A 17,728-nucleotide genomic window follows, 5' to 3' on the forward strand; every position below is an offset into this window, starting at 1 on the left:
TGGACCCCGCCATGGGCTGCCGCCCCTTGGACCTCGCTCCCAGGGGCGCTGCCCCGGACCCTATCAGTTTAGGGGATTGGCCCCTAAATAGTAATATACTTTCAATAATGACAAAATTAAACAAATGTACACTCCGCACCATACTAATTTGTTCAATAATTGTTAAAGTAACATTGATCAACAAATTAAATCCATTATACTTAAATAATATTAGTGATATAAAATCACCAACAAGATTGTGTTGCAATTTTACTATTGATTGTTTGATAGATGTGCAAAGTTGAACATGAACTAGGGTGGATGTCTAGAAAGTCCTATCATTGTTATTTCTTCATTGTAACGTTTTTATATTATCTAGCTCCTTGTTGTTAATAGAATTTACACCTTAAAAATGCTTAAAATTCAAACTAATTTATGTTTTCATGTAAATAAAGTTTAGTTTTTTTAAATTTTATCTAAACTTGTTAAAATAAACATGTATTATTAATATGATCCCTTTCATAAGGTTGAAAGTAGTCGATCTTGAATAAAATAATTTCATTTAAAATGTATTATACACGTACGTACGTTTTGGCATGTAACCAATGATTGAGTCACGAAAGGGGTTAACATCTATGGTCGCATTCCTCAAAGTTTCTTAAGGATTTTAGTATAAATATTAAATACATTAAAAAAATGTAGTGCAGCAAAAATTGAAATCAAAAATATATTTTAAATTTAGCTCCTCTTACATAAAATTTCTAGCTCTGTTACTGCATCTAACTTATTTAACTTGAACTAATAGAAAAGGTTCATACAAAACTTAGAACATAAGAGTTGAACTTTTATCAAGTTATTCGAACACAAACTAGTCCAAATCAAATTTTATCAAGGTTAGAAAATCAAGCTTGAAATATATAAGTATATAACTTTTCTAGATGCACGTAATATGTAAGTGTTTGATATATACGAATTTGGGTTGCAAATCAATCATTTTATTAAGATCAAACTCGACTTGAGCTCCTCTAAGTCGTATACATCAACTTTTCAAATTAAACTTGAATAAAGTTCGTTTACTTAAGCCTTGATTTTAATAAATATTTTTACAACCCGATCAAATTATTTGAATGTCAAAAGAGCTGTGCTTGACCCACTGTAACCCATACCCGGGCCCACAGTTCATCAAAATTCTAGAAATTATCCGTCTCTTGTATAAGAACTCTAAACTCATCTCCCTCCTTCACCAACATTCCTCCAATTTTCTCTCAACTACCACAAAACAATGGCTGCTGATCTCGAACATGCCACATCCACCTCATATTCTCTTTTGCCGGATTCCGATCACCACCACTACCCACCGCCGATCTCTCAACGACGACGACCCCTCACCCTCTTGTCCTCGATCTTTCTGTCCATGTTAATATTTTCGTCTTTAATAGCTCTCATCCTCAACCGACATAGTCAACCTCATACTAGTGTCGACGATGAAACCGGCGACAGAGCTCCGGCGAACGAGGCTTTTAAACCCATTTCAAGAGGAGTGTCTCAAGGGGTGTCGGAGAAGAGTAATTTCCAGCTGTCATCTCCCGGCGCTGACGACATATACCCTTGGACCAATGCCATGTTGTCTTGGCAAAGAACAGGCTTTCATTTTCAACCTCCGAAAAACTGGATGAATGGTAACTCTTTGTAACACATAACTCAACGTAATTAATTCATTATTCATTATTCATTTCATTATTATTATTATTATTATTTTTCTATTTTCACTGATCCAAATATTAATTTCTTGAACTACATTGATGCTTTCGGGTCGTTGAATTCTTGCTGGTTGATATATATCTTCTGTAGATCCCAACGGTATGCTCTCCCTCTTTCTCATTCTCATTTTTTAATAATTATTTAATCGATCTTTAGAAGATTGTTGTTTGTATATATATATGAGTTTCTTTTCTCCAGTTGGTAATAAATTTTATTTTTTAAGAACAGAGAATCTTCAACGGATTTAGGATATGATTGATCAGTAGAGAAAAATTAAGACATTAAATTAGTTACCAATTTTTAATTACAAAGTCAACGTTTTAGTTGCCAATATTTATGGAAACGTAAGAATAATAGCAATCAACCTTGCTTATCCAAGTTACAAACATTAACCGTTTATTTTGTTTTCTTTTCAAATACATATCTTTAATATTCTTGTAATACACTAATACATATCCTGGATTTTACAAAATATATATTTCATTGGAAAGAAAATTCAAATAATATATTTTGAAAATCGACCGACCAATTCGTTTTAAAATCTATTAACCAAAACAAATGTTAAAATTATGAAATATAATTAGAGGGAAGTTATGAGACTTAACCTGGTCTTAAAAAGGATAAGATAAATGTCGCTATAGATATATGGTTGAGGATTACATGTGAAACCTATATAAGAAACCTAAGTAATCTTCTTTACCTCAATGAAGAAAAACCAAAATGTATTTTGTTATTTCTAAAAAACGTAATATCTTATTATGGTAACTTACATACCTAAAATAATCATTTATAGACCACGTGTGTTTTATCTTGGAAGATATATAGATAACTTTCCATTAACATAAAAAATTACGTATCAAAATTGCTAACTTTAGTAAATGCCGTATTTCATTTTTTTTCTTGGTTTGGTAATAAGAGAAAACAAATTTAGAAATTGTATGAAGAGAAAAGCAAGGTTCGTACCTTCGGTCCATCTAAACTTTTTAAGTGAACGATTAAGCTGTTATATTATTGTGACATCAAATATTTAAAAATAGTTAAATTATATATTTACTGTAACATAAAACGCTATATATTATTGTGATATCAAATATATAAAAATAGTTTAAATATATATATTTACTGCACATAAAACCATACTAAGGTCAATAACATTTATTTGAATTTGTACTTTAAAAGAAATTATTTGGTTGTCAAATAAATATTTGAAATATATACTTGAAATAATATTTAACATAAAAATAAAGGATATTAAAAATGTTATATTAGTCGATGCTATAATGCAACGTTACACATATAAAAAAAAAAAAAGAGTTACATTTAGCATACAAAATCTCTTTATTTTGGGGGATAACTCATAACTGTATAAAAAAATTATTTTTATTTTATTTATTTGAAGCATTCTACTTTAGCAAAAAGGTGTATGAAAAGATGCCAATCATATTTTGTGCTATGTATATACATGTTTAATAAAAGGTACGATAAAATGAAGACCCACCACATGGATTTAAATATTGCTGACGTGGATAGTTGGATGAACTTTTACATCGTGGATCATGTGTTACGTGATCTACGTTTATCATCCTATCATCTCATCACACGTGGCATGCCAAATTTTTGGATCCCGTGAATTACGTGTTTTCTATTCTTTTGTAGGCGTTTTAATAGTTAACTGCCGTACACGTTAACTAACTTTCCACCGTCACACGTTTATTTATATTTTAATTATCAAATTCCAAAGACTAGATTCACAATTTTATTTACTTGCGTAACATATCTGATGTTACATTTGTTAAAAATTAAAATTTGAAAACCAAGTGGAAATAATAAGTAATAAAGTTAGTTTTGTATATTAATATTGATATCGATTAATTATACCGTGTATCGCAGGTCCATTGTATCACATGGGATGGTACCATTTGTTCTATCAATACAACCCGGATGCAGCAGTATGGGGAAACATCACATGGGGACACGCAATATCAAAGGATCTGATCAATTGGCAGCATCTCCCGTTTGCTATGGTTCCTGATCACTGGTACGATATCAACGGCGTCTGGACAGGTTCTGCTACACTCCTTAATGATGGTAAGATCGTTATGTTGTATACCGGGGACACCGATCAGGAAGTGCAGGTGCAAAACTTAGCATACCCCGCCAACCTATCCGATCCCCTCCTCCTAGATTGGGTCAAGTACCCGGGTAACCCAGTTTTGCTACCACCACCCGGCATTGGCGCTAAGGATTTTAGGGATCCAACTACCGCTTGGTTCAACCCAAATGGAAAATGGCGGGTCGGGTTAGGGTCCAAGGTTAACAAGACGGGCATTACACTTGTTTATGAAACAACAGATTTCACGAGCTTTGAGTTGTTGGATGATGTGATGCATGCAGTTCCGGGTACGGGTATGTGGGAGTGTGTTGACTTTTATCCGGTGTCAACAACACAGTCAAACGGGTTGGATACATCGGTCAACGGAAAGGGTATTAAGCATGTGTTGAAATCAAGTTTAGATGATAATAAACATGATTATTATGCACTTGGGACGTATGATTCGATTAGTGACAAATGGACACCCGATAATTATGATTTAGATGTGGGTATAGGGCTACGACTTGATTATGGAAAATATTATGCATCAAAGACTTTTTACGACCAAAGTACTCAAAGAAGAATTCTATGGGGTTGGACTGGTGAAACAGATAGTGAAGCTGCCGATATTTTGAAGGGATGGGCCTCCGTTCAGGTAAAACCAATAATTACAAGATTTTTCCTTAGCAAGTAAATATAAATAGTAAATAGGGTGTGAAAAGTAAATGTGAAAATGTTAGAAGGGTCCAAAGTATAATACTAAAGATAACTCTTATTATTATTAATTAAAGGGTTTTATGAAATATGAATGATAGACCATTCCAAGAGAGGTGGTGTTTGACAAAAAGACCGGGACGAATATACTTCAATGGCCAGTTAAAGAGGTTGAGAAGTTGAGAGCCAAAAATACGAAATTTCAAAAAGTTTTGCTAAAACCGGGATCTCTTGTGCCACTTGAAGTAGGCTTAGCTACACAGGTATTTACTTCGGTGTGCATCTAGCGATATTTGTGTAAAACATAACATATTACAACATTGAACATTTATCATTTATCATTGAATATAATATTTGATCTTTTGTTAAAAAATTTATTTATTACAGTTAGACATACTAGCAACGTTTGATATTGATAAGACAACGGTAGAGGCAGCAATTGAGGCGGATGTGGGTTACAATTGCACCACAAGTGGTGGTTCCGCCGCTAGAGGAGTTTTTGGACCTTTTGGATTGATAGTTGTTGCAGATGAATCACTCACTGAGCAAACTCCTGTCTATTTTTATATTGCTAAAGGTGCTGATGGGGTTGCTACTACTTATTTTTGTGCCGATGAGTCCAAGTAAGGTTTTAATTATTTATCTCGAATATTATAAATTGATTATATGGAGTTGTTAAATTAACAATGAGAATGTGTGCAGATCATCAACGGCTGCGGATGTCACAAAAATAATCTATGGGAGCAGTGTTCCTGTTCTACATGGTGAAAATTTTAGCATGAGATTATTGGTATGCAACACTCTTTTTCTTCCTTTGATATATTAATTTACCAAATGGTACACTCGTCCTTTAATAATCAATCCTACATTTATAAGATATTTTGTATTTCATATATTCCGGATCAAAAAAATCAAATAAAATGGTTTGAGACTACTATTATGATTATATATTGAAATAAACTAAAAATTGATTTATAAAAATGTTTTTAAGGTTGATCATTCCATAGTGGAAAGTTTTGCTCAAGGTGGAAGGACGGTTATAACCTCAAGGGTATATCCAACAATGGCAATTTACAGCGCAGCAAAGGTCTTCCTATTCAATAATGCTACAGGAATAAGTGTAAATGCAAACGTAAATGTATGGAAAATGAACTCAGCCCAGATCGATTATTTCCCCCTTGGGCGCCAACATTAAAACGACGATCGAGCATACGACTATATATATAGTCCATATATCTTATTCCATCATTATTTTTCTAAATCTGGGGGTATATATATAATTATGAGATGTAATATCCACATTTATCAATAATTTTTTTTAAATTTCATTTATATAATTTATCATCATCTTGATATTTCTTTATTAATTCTTGTTAACTAAAATAAAAAATCCGTGAGAAAATGATGTATGTAGTAGAACATTTGTAATTAAATCTAGATTGCTCATGGATCATGGAAATTCAATTTTTGTATTAATATTTCACCATATAAATGACCCCGTATTAGAGAAATTCAACTTAGGGTAATAAGTGAGGACCACTCTAAGTTTTAGGGCACAAAAACATAAAATTAGTTTCTAGAAAACCATATAAACTTGAGGATTTTTGTATATGTATAGACACACAAACACACACACAGACTCTAATATCCAAAAAAACAGATAAACATATCAAAATTTGTAAATTAAACAGTTGAAACGACTTTATCGAAAATTGCATACAAACTCATGGTATTTTTTTAAAGTTATCATAGGGAGTTTGGGCCTAAGCTCTCATAGACACTTTGCGCTATTAAGTTTGTCACGACACGACACACCGTCATTTTTTTACTTACACAAAAATGACCAATTTAAAGCATGCAAAAACACGAAAAATATAGTATAAATAAAATAACCATTAACTATTTAATTGATGTTAAATCATACATATGGTTTTGGAATTGTCTAATTTTTAGTCTAATACTCAGATCCATCAAAGTTTGACCAAAAGCAAAAATGGCCAAAAAATCAACGGTTAAGCATTACGACCTAGCTCCTGATCGTGTTACAAGCACCAGACAACACTAATGTCGCAACACCATTCCAACTTCGTCTTGCGACTATTTTGTCACGACAAATTTCATTCACAGTGGTTTCTGGCCTTATAAATCATCTTTTGGAGCTCCTTCATAGATTGTATAGATTTTATCTTCGTTATCTTTCAACACTTCATAACCAGTGAATAAGTTCTTGTGGAATTCCTCAAATGATGGTTATAATTGTTTCATGGCTACGAAGTAAAAGTTCATGTGATGGTTCTGCATATCAAGGGTATGTGTACGCTTGAGAGAGAGAGAGAGAGAGAGAGAGAGAGAGAGAGAGAGAGAGAGAGAGAGAGAGAGAGATGTCATTGTCGGAGGAGTCTTGAAGTTGTCGGAGTACCCTCGAGTGAGGGTGAGAGGACAAAATGATAGAGGAAGGGGAAGGACAATTGGTGTTTCTTTGAAATATAATTACTATAATAAACAACTAAAAAATAAATAATTAAAATTTTAAATCGAAAAATATTGATTTTGTGTAATTTTTAATAATATATAGAGGGGTTGAATTAATTTTTAAAATTAGTGACTAAAGGTACAATTTGAGGCTAGAACGAGGACTAATCTTGTAATTTTCTCAAAACAAAAAGCAGCATCGCTGATTTCACTAACGAATTTCGCGCCTTTTCAGTTAGAAAAGCCACACATCACGCCGGTGAAATGCGAGAATGAATGCTGAGTGTTTAGTGGTGGGGCAACACACTCAACACTATGACACCGCAAAACACGCCCAAAGTTTTGAGGAAAAGGGGATTTTCCCTCTTTAATCTCTATATGATCACGTCTGTAATTCTACCAGACCACAAATCAACTCGATAATGGCGTCATTTTGTTCAAAGTTGTTGAGTTGGTTCCACATTGGTTTGATACTTGGTGGCTTCTGTTCTGCTGGCGACCCATTTGTGAATTACGAACTCGAGTTCTCTTACATCACTGCTTCTCCACTTGGTGTTCCCCAGCAGGTGGATCTCTTCCGTCCCCCCTTCTTGTGCTCTGCTCTGTTTTGTGTTTCAGGATATTTTTCTTCCTTATGATATGCTTATCGAGCGTTCGAAGAAATGTCTCAATGTGTATTTTATGGTGGCTGTGTGATTTTTGTAAAAGCAATTAGTCTCCAAAATAGTCCGATCATGGTCACTGTTTAGTTGTTTGTTATACTAAAATTTACTATCTGTGAACTCCAATTACAGGTCATAGCAGTGAACGGGGAGTTTCCAGGTCCAACCCTAAATGTTACTACCAATTACAATGTCGTCGTCAACGTCAAGAACAAATTAGACGAAAGCCTCCTCGTTACATGGTACGATTTAATAGAAATACATATATGAATATATATTTTTTCAAACTTCTTCAGTATTGGAAACGGGATCTTACGTTACGTTTGATAGGCCTGGAATAGAAATGCGTCGATCTTCTTGGCAAGATGGAGTTCTGGGCACCAATTGCCCCATTCCTCCAAATTGGAACTGGACATACCGATTTCAAGTCAAGGATCAAATCGGTAGCTACTATTATGCTCCTAGTACTCATTTCCAAACAGCAGCAGGTGGATTCGGTGGTTTTGTTATCACAAATCGCAAAATTATACAACTCCCTTTCAATACCCCCGATGGAGATATTATCATCACCATTGGTGATTGGTACACCAGAAACCACTCGGTTAGTATATCGTTTTATATAAAAAAACCTCTCACTCATATGTTTATACATCTAATTACTTTTTGATTGTCCTCTTAAGGCACTCAGAGCTACTCTTGATGCTGGAAAAAACCTTGGTATCCCAGATGGAGTCCTCATCAATGGAAACGGACCTTTTAAATACAATTCCACTGTTCCCGATGGCATTAACCACACCACAATTAATGTCGATCAAGGTAAAACTTATCGAATTCGTGTAATCAATGTTGGAGTCTCGACTTGTTTGAATTTTCGAATCCAAAGCCATAATTTGGTACTAGCGGAAACCGAGGGACATTATACAACCCAACAAAACTATAGCAGTTTCGATGTTTATGTGGGACAATCTTACTCTTTTCTGGTCACCATGGATCAAAACGCAACCACTGATTACTACATCGTTGCAAGTGCCAGATTTGTAAATCAATCAAACTGGCAACGAGTTACAGGAGTCGCTATTTTGCATTATTCAAATTCTAAAGGCCAAGCATCCGGCCCTCTACCCAATCCTCCAAACGAAGATTCTGAGTATTCATTCGCGTTAAATCAAGCACTTTCCATCAGGTATACAGTAATTAGGTTAATTTGTTATGATTCGAATTAATTATCAAAATCATGTGTACTTTATATATAGGATGAATAATACGGCTAGTGGGGCCCGGCCAAACCCGCAGGGTTCGTTTCATTACGGGTCGATTAACGTGACGGATACGTATATGTTAAGAAGTGTTGAACCGATGATGATTGATGGGAAAATTCGTGCTTCTTTTAATGGGATTTCGTTTGGGAATCTTGATACACCGGTGAGGCTTGCAGATGATCATCATGTGAAGGGTGTTTACAAACTTGATTTTCCGAAAATACCCTTAAACGGACCTCCACGGGTGGGAAGATCCATCATCAATGCTACGTATAAAGGGTTTGTGGAAATCATATTGGAGAACAATGATACTGTAGTTCAGAGCTTTCATATGGATGGGTTTTCGTTTTTTGTTGTCGGGTATTTAATCTTTTAATTAATTGTCTTTTTTTTTTTTGAAAGATTTGGTGAAGATGTGAATGACAAAATTTATAATATATTTAGAATGGCTTATGGGAATTGGACAGAAAACAGCAGGGGTTCTTATAATCGATGGGATGCTATTTCACGCTCTACAATCCAGGTCTGAAATTTGTTTATAAAAAAGATATTGTATTAAATGTAATATTTATAATAATATGTGGATTTATAGAACAGGTTTTTCCGGGAGGATGGACTGCAATATATGTTTATCTTGATAATGTGGGAGCTTGGAATCTTAGAACAATGAATCTTGATAGATGGTATTTAGGTCAAGAAACTTATATCAGAATCATAAATCCAGAAGATCATCACCAGAAAACCGAATTACCTGTGCCTGATAATGCATTGTTTTGTGGTGATCTTGGACACTTACAAAAGTATGTATAATATCTCACAAAAAAAATGTACTTTTTTTCTGAAGATTATAATATATTAAGTTAACGAGTGCCTTAATTTCTGTTTGCATTATTCAGGCCTCAGAGAACATTGTCTACGGCAGGATCAAACATCCAAGAACCAGCAAAGTCAACTTTTTTGTTGTTGATCATGGGATTTTCAGCTGTTGTTTATATGATTATATGATTTAAGAATGTTTAGGATTTGTTCAAAAGATAGATTTTTCAGGTTATTAGAATCGTAGTGGTACTGAAGTAGTTGCATGAAAGGTGCTCTTATTTCTTTATTTGTTTGAATGCTATATTAGCGGGATGAAAATGTTTTTTATTGACAGATCCTGAATATTGTTTTGGTTGAACGTTAGTAAATTCATTTTATTATTCTACCAACATAAAATTTCTTAAAAAAGATGTCTTGAGATTGTGGGATGAATGTGGATCTATGGGTACAAAAAAACAGTAAAATATGATGATAAGGTCTCCTCGAAGCAAACACCCTAATAGAAACCTTATAATTCCATTCCTTAATCATTTGTTTATAAAATATTAAGAAGCATGCCCATTGCCCATTAAAGTTAACCCCTTTTTCGAATAACTTTTGAAATCATGTGTAACCTTGTCTTAGCATGCTTATCTTACTAGTAACGAGGAAATAATTGATAAGTATTTTTCGTTTAAATTTGATGATACGTGACATTGTAATTTACCTTTCCAATCTCGTGGCGATTGATGGGTGTTGCCCAATTTCCATGTTTACCCATTTTTAGAAATCACGTGTTATAGTATATTAGATGGATGTAAATTTCAATCAGTTATGCGTATTTACTTTTAGCTATTATATTCCAAATATAACGTTTCTCCTTTATATCAATCAAGAGAATTGTAAATTCGGCACTCGTGATATTTACATGATTTAAGTAAAGAACTTGTTGGGTATAAATCAACGAAATTTTGAGTGTTTTGGTTAACGTTTCCCCCCTGAATTGAAGTAAGTCTTGTCTCCAAAGAATTAGGAGAGACAACAGTAATGAGTTATGTTGGGTGTCTGGAAACTTCATTGCTTTAACAAGATTCCCTCAAGATTTTGACTTCCCCACCACCCAAACATATACATGATTTATATATACACAGACACACAAACATTCTTTGATACATTTCAATTCTCTTTCGGTTTTGGACCACTATAATGCTTACACTGTACAGATCTAGAAGCTGGTGATCGAATAATGGTTAGCATGCAGTCATTGATTCATCTTTAATTTATGCATTTTCATCAGTCTCCTGCTGGGTGCATGCATGAACGTTTTTTTCGTCACCACCTTCTTCATCAGTAAGCCACAGCTGATATACTTCTGCATGTACTTTTTTTAATCCGTAATTTAACGCTTATTTGAATTATTTGGGACTTGTATATATCACGAATTTGTCTTAATTAATAAGCTTACCTTGCGAGTTCTTTCGTTAGTCCGCCTAAATTGGACCATGGTAAAGCAAAAATAAGACCTATATTTATATTTGAAGTCGTGCCACAACTTGAAGAGACATGAGGATGAAAAGTTATGTACTCAAATAGACATTTTTCCAAAATGCATGTTTACACATAAGTTTCTACGTCACAACTCAACTACTAGAACAAAGAAGTGCCTTCAAGATCCTTTCAGCATATATATGTTCTTAATATTCTTGAGGGTTTAATTAGGATGTTCGTATAATTTTTTTAAATTTTGAGTCAGGCTAATTTTATGCATGAGCCTTCATGATATATAGTCGTGCCACACTGCCACTAATTACCTTCGTTGTGAAGGATGACGTAAAAGAATCCACAGAGAATCTTTTTGTCACAGCGCTAGAGAAAAAGGATATGAAAAGTAACTATTCTATAATGTCTATGATCTGCCTTCAAAGGAAAGCTTTGATTAATTATAAGCATCCCCCACCAACTCACTCCCTATATCTGCCCATGTATTGTGGCAAACTTCATCTCTAAGCATATATATATATATATATATATATATATATATATATATATATATATATATATATATATATATATATATATATATATATATATATATATATATATATATATATATATATATACAGCATTTCTTTTTTAAAATAAGCTATATCTAAAGTATTAGTTAATATATGTATGCACATTAAAGATTTAATTAGCTACATATATGTTCTTGCATGAAAACATTCTATTTATTGAAAGATGTCTTAAATCATGCATGCATGCATCCTTCTAAACTTCATATGGCATAAGCTTCTTTATCCGTGGAGTCAGTCATATAGTTGGAATTTGTTAGAAATGTGAGAAATGGTTTGGCTAAAAAGACATTCCATTTTACCATATAGATATTCTAATTAAATTTTCAAATATTTTTATTAGTTGAAATTGTATCGTATATAATGACTAGCGGTTTCAGTTGATTCGTGATCATTCTTTTTGTTCGTTTTGTTAATTTCCTCAAATATGAATTACATAAAAACCGTTTTTAACACAATCATGATTCTTTTTGAAAAATCACATATCTTCTTACTTTTTTTTATTCTACTATCCTCCTACATACTTAAAATTGTGATACTTGTCATATTTAATAAAATTAATAAATTTTTATTACATTTGTCATCATCTAAAAATGGTAGGATGATGGGTAAAATAATAAATAAGATGATATTTAATTCGTTTTTTTATTAGAAGAATCTAATAATGTTGTAAATATTTGAAGATATTTTGGCGATCTTTAAAGTGTTTGACATGTTCCTTTTTTTTAACCAACAGATTTTATTAAACACAATCTAGCAAGTGAGTAGAGCTAGGAAAAAGAAAAGGGAAATTAAATATCATCCTACCTTTTGATCCTACTAATCCTCGTACCCATTTAAATGACGACATGTGTCATATTAGTATTTTAAAATATCACTAAATCTCATTAAATGAACATTAAATGTTACATATGTCACCATTTAATTAGGTAGGAGGATATGTATGAACAAAAATTAAGAGGATATTTAATTTCTAAAAAGAAAAACATACAAAGAAAAGATACAATATGTTATTCAAAGTGGGGCAACAACTCCAACCCATCCAAGAATACTTTTCAAGTTTACTCCTATGCTTAATCCATCCTTACACCAGTGAAATTATATTGTCTGTAGTCTTTGTTGGAGAAGAGATAATATTTTAAACACCTTATTGTTTCTCGCCTTCCATATACTATAAATTGAACCATATATAATGACTAGCAATATCTTCTTTTTCTTTGGACAATGACACCAATTGGTTGCAAAACTAATATAATAACATACATTTGATTTTTTTAGTCGGGAATACAACACCACTTGAATATCCAATCAAGTACTTCCTGAGTGAATGAGCGTGTTACAAAGAGATGATTAGAGGTTTCGATCTTTGCTAGAGCACAAAGTACATGGATTATTTGCGCCTTGACGACTCAAATCTGAGTAGGTAGGAATTCAGTCTAAACATGCTCTGCAAACAAAAATTGAAACTTTTATCGGGGCCATATTTAACCATACCATTGCGATAGTTGTCGCGATGGTGAGCTTTGAGTCAATCATGTTTTTTATAATACCGTCTTAAAATTTGTCATCCGGTGATTTATTGAATTTAATAGTGTCGATCTTTTGTTTAGGGACGAAATTGCCAACTATGGAACGGAGGTTTGATAGTCTTTTCCAACATCCAACAAACCTGTTTGAATTGAATCTTTCAGCAACGAGTGCTGATTTACGCTTGTCCATATTGTACAATCCAGGGAACTGAGTCGCCAACGAGCCCGATTTTAGCCATTTAATTTATCTTGCCAAAATAAAATATTCCGTCATGTACTTGATAAACATGAAAATAAATTGTCCAATTCCAATTCGAGATTATTCGTATCATCTCTAACCTCGACTATGTTGCTCAAAATGCCTAAAAAAGTTTTTTTTCATGCCTTTTTAGTTAAAAAATTTAACCATTTAATCAGTTATCATTAATATATATATATATATATATATATATATATATATATATATATATATATATATATATATATATATATATATATATATATATGTTTTATTTTGGAAAACCATATTATAAATAGTGAATCACCATGGTATCATTGGACGGATGGTAAAAGCTTAGCACGTTAAATGCGAGCATGACATTAAAAATTATTAATTGGTGAACCTAAAAGTTTTTTTATTAATTAAATAAACATCAGTTTAAATGCATGCAGCTGCCAACTATAGCAAAAACATAATGAAGCCCATTACACATAACAGACAATGCTGTAATCCCAAGTAATCATAAAATACAGCAGCACCCCCTCCTCTATTTCTTTGATGGTTTTAGTTACAATAATACCCATCAAATAAGCTAATTGAGAGTGCTAATCAAGAGACATAATACTCTATATAGGCTAGGTAAAAGAGTTAATTAATAAGGTCGATCATACATGTACCACTTTAGGTCTTTATTATGTACAAGAATTAATAAGAGTTAATAATTTCAAGGAAAGAAGGATATTAATTAATATTCCATCATTTCCATAGATCTATTTGGCAACTGGAGACGGGATTTGATGCATCTTCTTCTTGCAATAGTATTTCTTCTTCTGCATTTGTGTAGGCTTGTTCATGATTTCCCTTGATCGAAACATGATCGCCTTCGTTAAGTAATTGTGATGCAACAAACTTGTCAAGAACTCGCCAATCCGTCACTTGATCATTAAAGTTTTGGTCTTGATGATGTTGTTGATTATGGATGTTGTTATGGTGTTGAGTGAACAAGGAAGGCTCTAGATTGATGCTTTGTTGGTTTATATCTATACCATAGTTAATGGGCATTGAAGAATTGCAGGTTGGGAGAAGTTTTGGACTCTCTAGATGAGGGAGTTGGAGACGGTGGCCTGGGGTAATCTGGTAATTTTGCAGCTGTGAATCTAGTTCTTTCTTGCAAGAACCGTACGGGTATTGGTAACCAGTGTTACCCAAGTTGGATCGGGTGTTGTTTTGTGATGTTGAGTCGATTTCAGGTATGAATGAGACTTGATGATCATCGTACCAGATTGGTTCATGCTCGCTTGCTCTCCTGATCATAGCGGGTAGTCGTTTCTTGAAAACCCTACATACCACCCACCCTTCTTCCTGTTTTCAAATAAAAGAGATTGAATTGAATAAAATGGTGTATTAAATCCTCATTGTAAATCTTGGATTCATGACTAATTAAAGACTATTTCTTGTGGTATATATAATGAAACTAGCTTGCCTGTGTCGTGGTTGCGTTTTCATCTGTTTCAAGGCGATACTCATGCATGATCCAATCCGATTTTAGTCCATTAGGGGCTCGGCCTTTATAAAACACCAACGTCTTTCTCATCCCGACCAACTCATGCTTCGAGTAAATCGCTTTATCCCTTCCTGTTGCCTTCCAAAATCCAGCTGCAGTAGCTCTATTGGTGCGGGAACCTGTTGGGTATTTCTTATCTTTATGACTAAAGAAATACCAATCGTTTTGTTCTTCTGTACCTAGTCTGCACAGATCTATATAAGTTTACAAATTTATTAGGATCTTTCAAGCAAAAAATAGTTTCTGGTGCGAAATCAACTAATTATGTGCACGATTTTAGTGAATAATTAGTTGATAAGAATTAAGAAATTTCAAGCTAGATAGTATAAAAATGCATGGCATACGGAACCCTTGAAATTACGAATTAAGTCGACTATTTATGTACCTTGAAGATCCCATGGCTCAATTTTGTAAAGATCCACGTCTCTGATGACGTCTAATTCAATTGTTCTGGAGTTAATTTTTTTCCTAAGGTAGTAATCCACGAGTTCTTCGTCGGTGGGATGAAACCGAAAGCCAGGGGGAACATGCGAAAAAGTATTCATGTTTTTCTTGTTTCTTTATGTATAGAACTTGAGACCTGCATTTCAATCATCTTCTTGATCAGTTTACATGTTTCATGACTAAACAAGACATAAATTATGAAGTACGCGTATATTAAACCGATATCTATGTTATAGAGAGAATCGCACTTTCACTACGCTCGTTATATATATTCGGTCATTGTGGTTTGAAAATCATTACTAAAAACCATTAATTCAACCTGTTATAAAAATGATTCAATCTAGCAATGAGCAAGAAAGGTATAATATCGGCATTCTAAATTCTATTGCTCTCGTTAACTGTGATACCACCGAGAAAGCTTTAATTATACTGAACTGAAGTAACATTTAAGCAATAAGTACCCTGGTGATTCAGTGGGCAATCCATACATAGATCGAGATTCAAAATCAGTACCTCAAAGTCATCCTAATTAACAAGCCCTAAATCAGTTGAACAAATGAACAAGATTATCGCGGTCTTTTGCTATCCTCATCGACCAATATTACATTAAATTATCTTTGTGAGGTAGTATAGCTAATCTCCAAAGATTACATGACAGAAGCATGTATATCAACTATCAAGATCGAAGCTTACAAATGTACCACATAAAAGGAACCAGATCATACACTTTCTCGATAGACGTACATAGTTAAATTTCAACTACCAAACTCTATCGATCACCTTTTCCCATTCCACATATATATAAACAGAAACTATATATGTTCGTCATAACGAACAGCATGGCAACAAAAGTAAAAGCTAAAGCTCATGTGATAATTAGGTTGCATGTCATGATAAAAAAAATGTCGTATAGTTATCTACAAATTACTCAAAAAAGTATATTTTTGCTTATCATATGAAGATATATATACACATGAAGTGTGATCATATATTATACTTAAATTCAAGAACTAGCTAGAGCTAGAGAGATAAGGGCCGGGGGAAACTTACACAGCAAGATCCAAATGGATGTGGGCGAACTTAAGATAAATTGCTCTTTTTGGAATGACGAGTCCAGTTCCTCCAAGAATATGATAACTACTGATCAAAGGCTAACCGAAATTTATTTATGTTTTTCAAAACTTACAGAACTTATAGATCCAAGAAAGTACAAGAGACTTAATTAAAAATGAGTTTTTTCTGTTCTCCGGGGGATTTGAACCATTTCTGTTGCCTAAATGGCTCGTTCCCCGAAGCAAAAAGTTTGTTTGGATGGGAAGATGCTAAAAGTGGAAAGGTCAAGATGATGAATTAGGGTTATATAAGAGGAGCCAGGCTGAGGGTGGAGAAGAAGGGATTGTATAGAGAGAGAAAAATAGACAAAGAAAGCCCAATGATGAGAGATGATGACATATGAGTGAGTAAAGGCTAGAGAGAGATGTTTGTTGTAGGCTATCTTTGTCTTTCACTGTCTGATGGGGCTAAATTGGTGGCCAAGATTTTTTTGCCCTAAATACGAGTGGTGATTAACACCAACCCACCAGCAACGGATCGAGACTTAAACTCATTCACTTACTATGCAAAACTGTGTAACTAATTAACTATCGATCTAAAAATTAGTTAATATTTATTGCTTCAAAGGTTATTAAGGGATTCCATAATATATTAAAATCAATAGAATTCATTTGATTATCAGTCATTTTTCTATAATTCATATAACTATAGATTTTTTTAATAATATATTGAATTCTATAAAGTTTAATAAAATATTACAAAATATAATTTTTAATAAATATGTAAAAATTAAAAAAAATTCTTTATTCCATTGAAGAGTTCAATTACTATTGAACTCCAAATTTATTGAATGTCGATGTGACATCTCACAATGAAAGAGTTTTATCCATTGAATGACACATAAACTTGTCACCTCATTTAACTATCTTATTAAACTCACTATTGTGGATGATCTAAACATTAAGAATTCGATTAAGACTACCGAGAGGCTAGGAGAACGTAAGCATTACATCCATATATCCCATTTTAAGTTCCCAACCCTTTTAGTTCTAACACTACACTACAAAAATGAGACATATAACATCTCTGTACAAAAATGAGACATATAA

At 33.2% G+C, this 17,728-nt stretch overlaps 3 protein-coding genes across 4 annotated transcripts; 2 read left to right on the top strand and 1 right to left on the bottom strand.

The window, feature by feature from the left end:
• Positions 1 to 1,206: 1,206 nt before the first annotated feature.
• LOC145088763 (beta-fructofuranosidase, soluble isoenzyme I-like) lies at positions 1,207 to 5,909 on the top strand. Its single transcript, XM_079027166.1, has 7 exons — positions 1,207 to 1,658; positions 1,831 to 1,839; positions 3,631 to 4,487; positions 4,648 to 4,809; positions 4,934 to 5,169; positions 5,249 to 5,336; positions 5,538 to 5,909. Exons 1-7 carry the CDS (start codon positions 1,262 to 1,264, stop codon positions 5,739 to 5,741), a joined length of 1,953 nt encoding a protein of 650 aa, XP_078883292.1. The 5' UTR covers positions 1,207 to 1,261; the 3' UTR covers positions 5,742 to 5,909.
• A 1,385-nt stretch (positions 5,910 to 7,294) lies between these two features.
• Positions 7,295 to 10,091, top strand: LOC145088761 (monocopper oxidase-like protein SKS1). 2 transcript variants are annotated; one of them, XM_079027162.1, is made up of 8 exons: positions 7,310 to 7,584; positions 7,813 to 7,922; positions 8,011 to 8,281; positions 8,361 to 8,863; positions 8,934 to 9,299; positions 9,384 to 9,462; positions 9,537 to 9,739; positions 9,836 to 10,091. In XM_079027162.1, the coding sequence occupies exons 1-8, from the start codon at positions 7,441 to 7,443 to the stop codon at positions 9,942 to 9,944; spliced, it is 1,785 nt and encodes a 594-aa protein (XP_078883288.1). In that variant the 5' UTR covers positions 7,310 to 7,440; the 3' UTR covers positions 9,945 to 10,091. The 2 variants fall into 2 exon arrangements, with proteins under 2 accessions (XP_078883289.1, XP_078883288.1); XM_079027163.1 differs by lacking the exon at positions 9,836 to 10,091 and having other exon boundaries at positions 7,295 to 7,584; positions 9,532 to 9,734.
• Positions 10,092 to 14,189: 4,098 nt separating this feature from the next.
• Positions 14,190 to 16,984, bottom strand: LOC145088764 (NAC domain-containing protein 7-like). Its single transcript, XM_079027167.1, has 4 exons — positions 16,617 to 16,984; positions 15,508 to 15,702; positions 15,042 to 15,316; positions 14,190 to 14,920 (listed from the first exon to the last, which is right to left on the bottom strand). The coding sequence occupies exons 2-4, from the start codon at positions 15,665 to 15,667 to the stop codon at positions 14,315 to 14,317; spliced, it is 1,041 nt and encodes a 346-aa protein (XP_078883293.1). The 5' UTR covers positions 15,668 to 15,702; positions 16,617 to 16,984; the 3' UTR covers positions 14,190 to 14,314.
• Positions 16,985 to 17,728: the final 744 nt, after the last annotated feature.

This window comes from Lactuca serriola, chromosome 2, assembly GCF_051521515.1.
Source record: "Lactuca serriola cultivar US96UC23 chromosome 2, Lser_US96UC23_V15, whole genome shotgun sequence".
Classification (NCBI taxonomy): Eukaryota; Viridiplantae; Streptophyta; class Magnoliopsida; order Asterales; family Asteraceae; genus Lactuca; species Lactuca serriola.

Coding starts and splice junctions, on each gene's coding strand:
- LOC145088761 (XM_079027162.1), top strand. CDS start 7,441: ATGGCGTCATTTTGTTCAAAGTTGTTGAGTTGGTTCCACATTGGTTTG. Junction 7,585..7,812: donor CACTTGGTGTTCCCCAGCAG/GTGGATCTCTTC, acceptor CTCCAATTACAG/GTCATAGCAGTGAACGGGGA. Junction 8,282..8,360: donor GGTACACCAGAAACCACTCG/GTTAGTATATCG, acceptor TGTCCTCTTAAG/GCACTCAGAGCTACTCTTGA.
- LOC145088764 (XM_079027167.1), bottom strand. CDS start 15,667: ATGAATACTTTTTCGCATGTTCCCCCTGGCTTTCGGTTTCATCCCACC. Junction 15,317..15,507: donor TGAGCCATGGGATCTTCAAG/GTACATAAATAG, acceptor AAACTTATATAG/ATCTGTGCAGACTAGGTACA. Junction 14,921..15,041: donor AAAACGCAACCACGACACAG/GCAAGCTAGTTT, acceptor ATTTGAAAACAG/GAAGAAGGGTGGGTGGTATG.
- LOC145088763 (XM_079027166.1), top strand. CDS start 1,262: ATGGCTGCTGATCTCGAACATGCCACATCCACCTCATATTCTCTTTTG. Junction 4,810..4,933: donor AAGTAGGCTTAGCTACACAG/GTATTTACTTCG, acceptor TATTTATTACAG/TTAGACATACTAGCAACGTT. Junction 5,170..5,248: donor TTTTGTGCCGATGAGTCCAA/GTAAGGTTTTAA, acceptor GAATGTGTGCAG/ATCATCAACGGCTGCGGATG.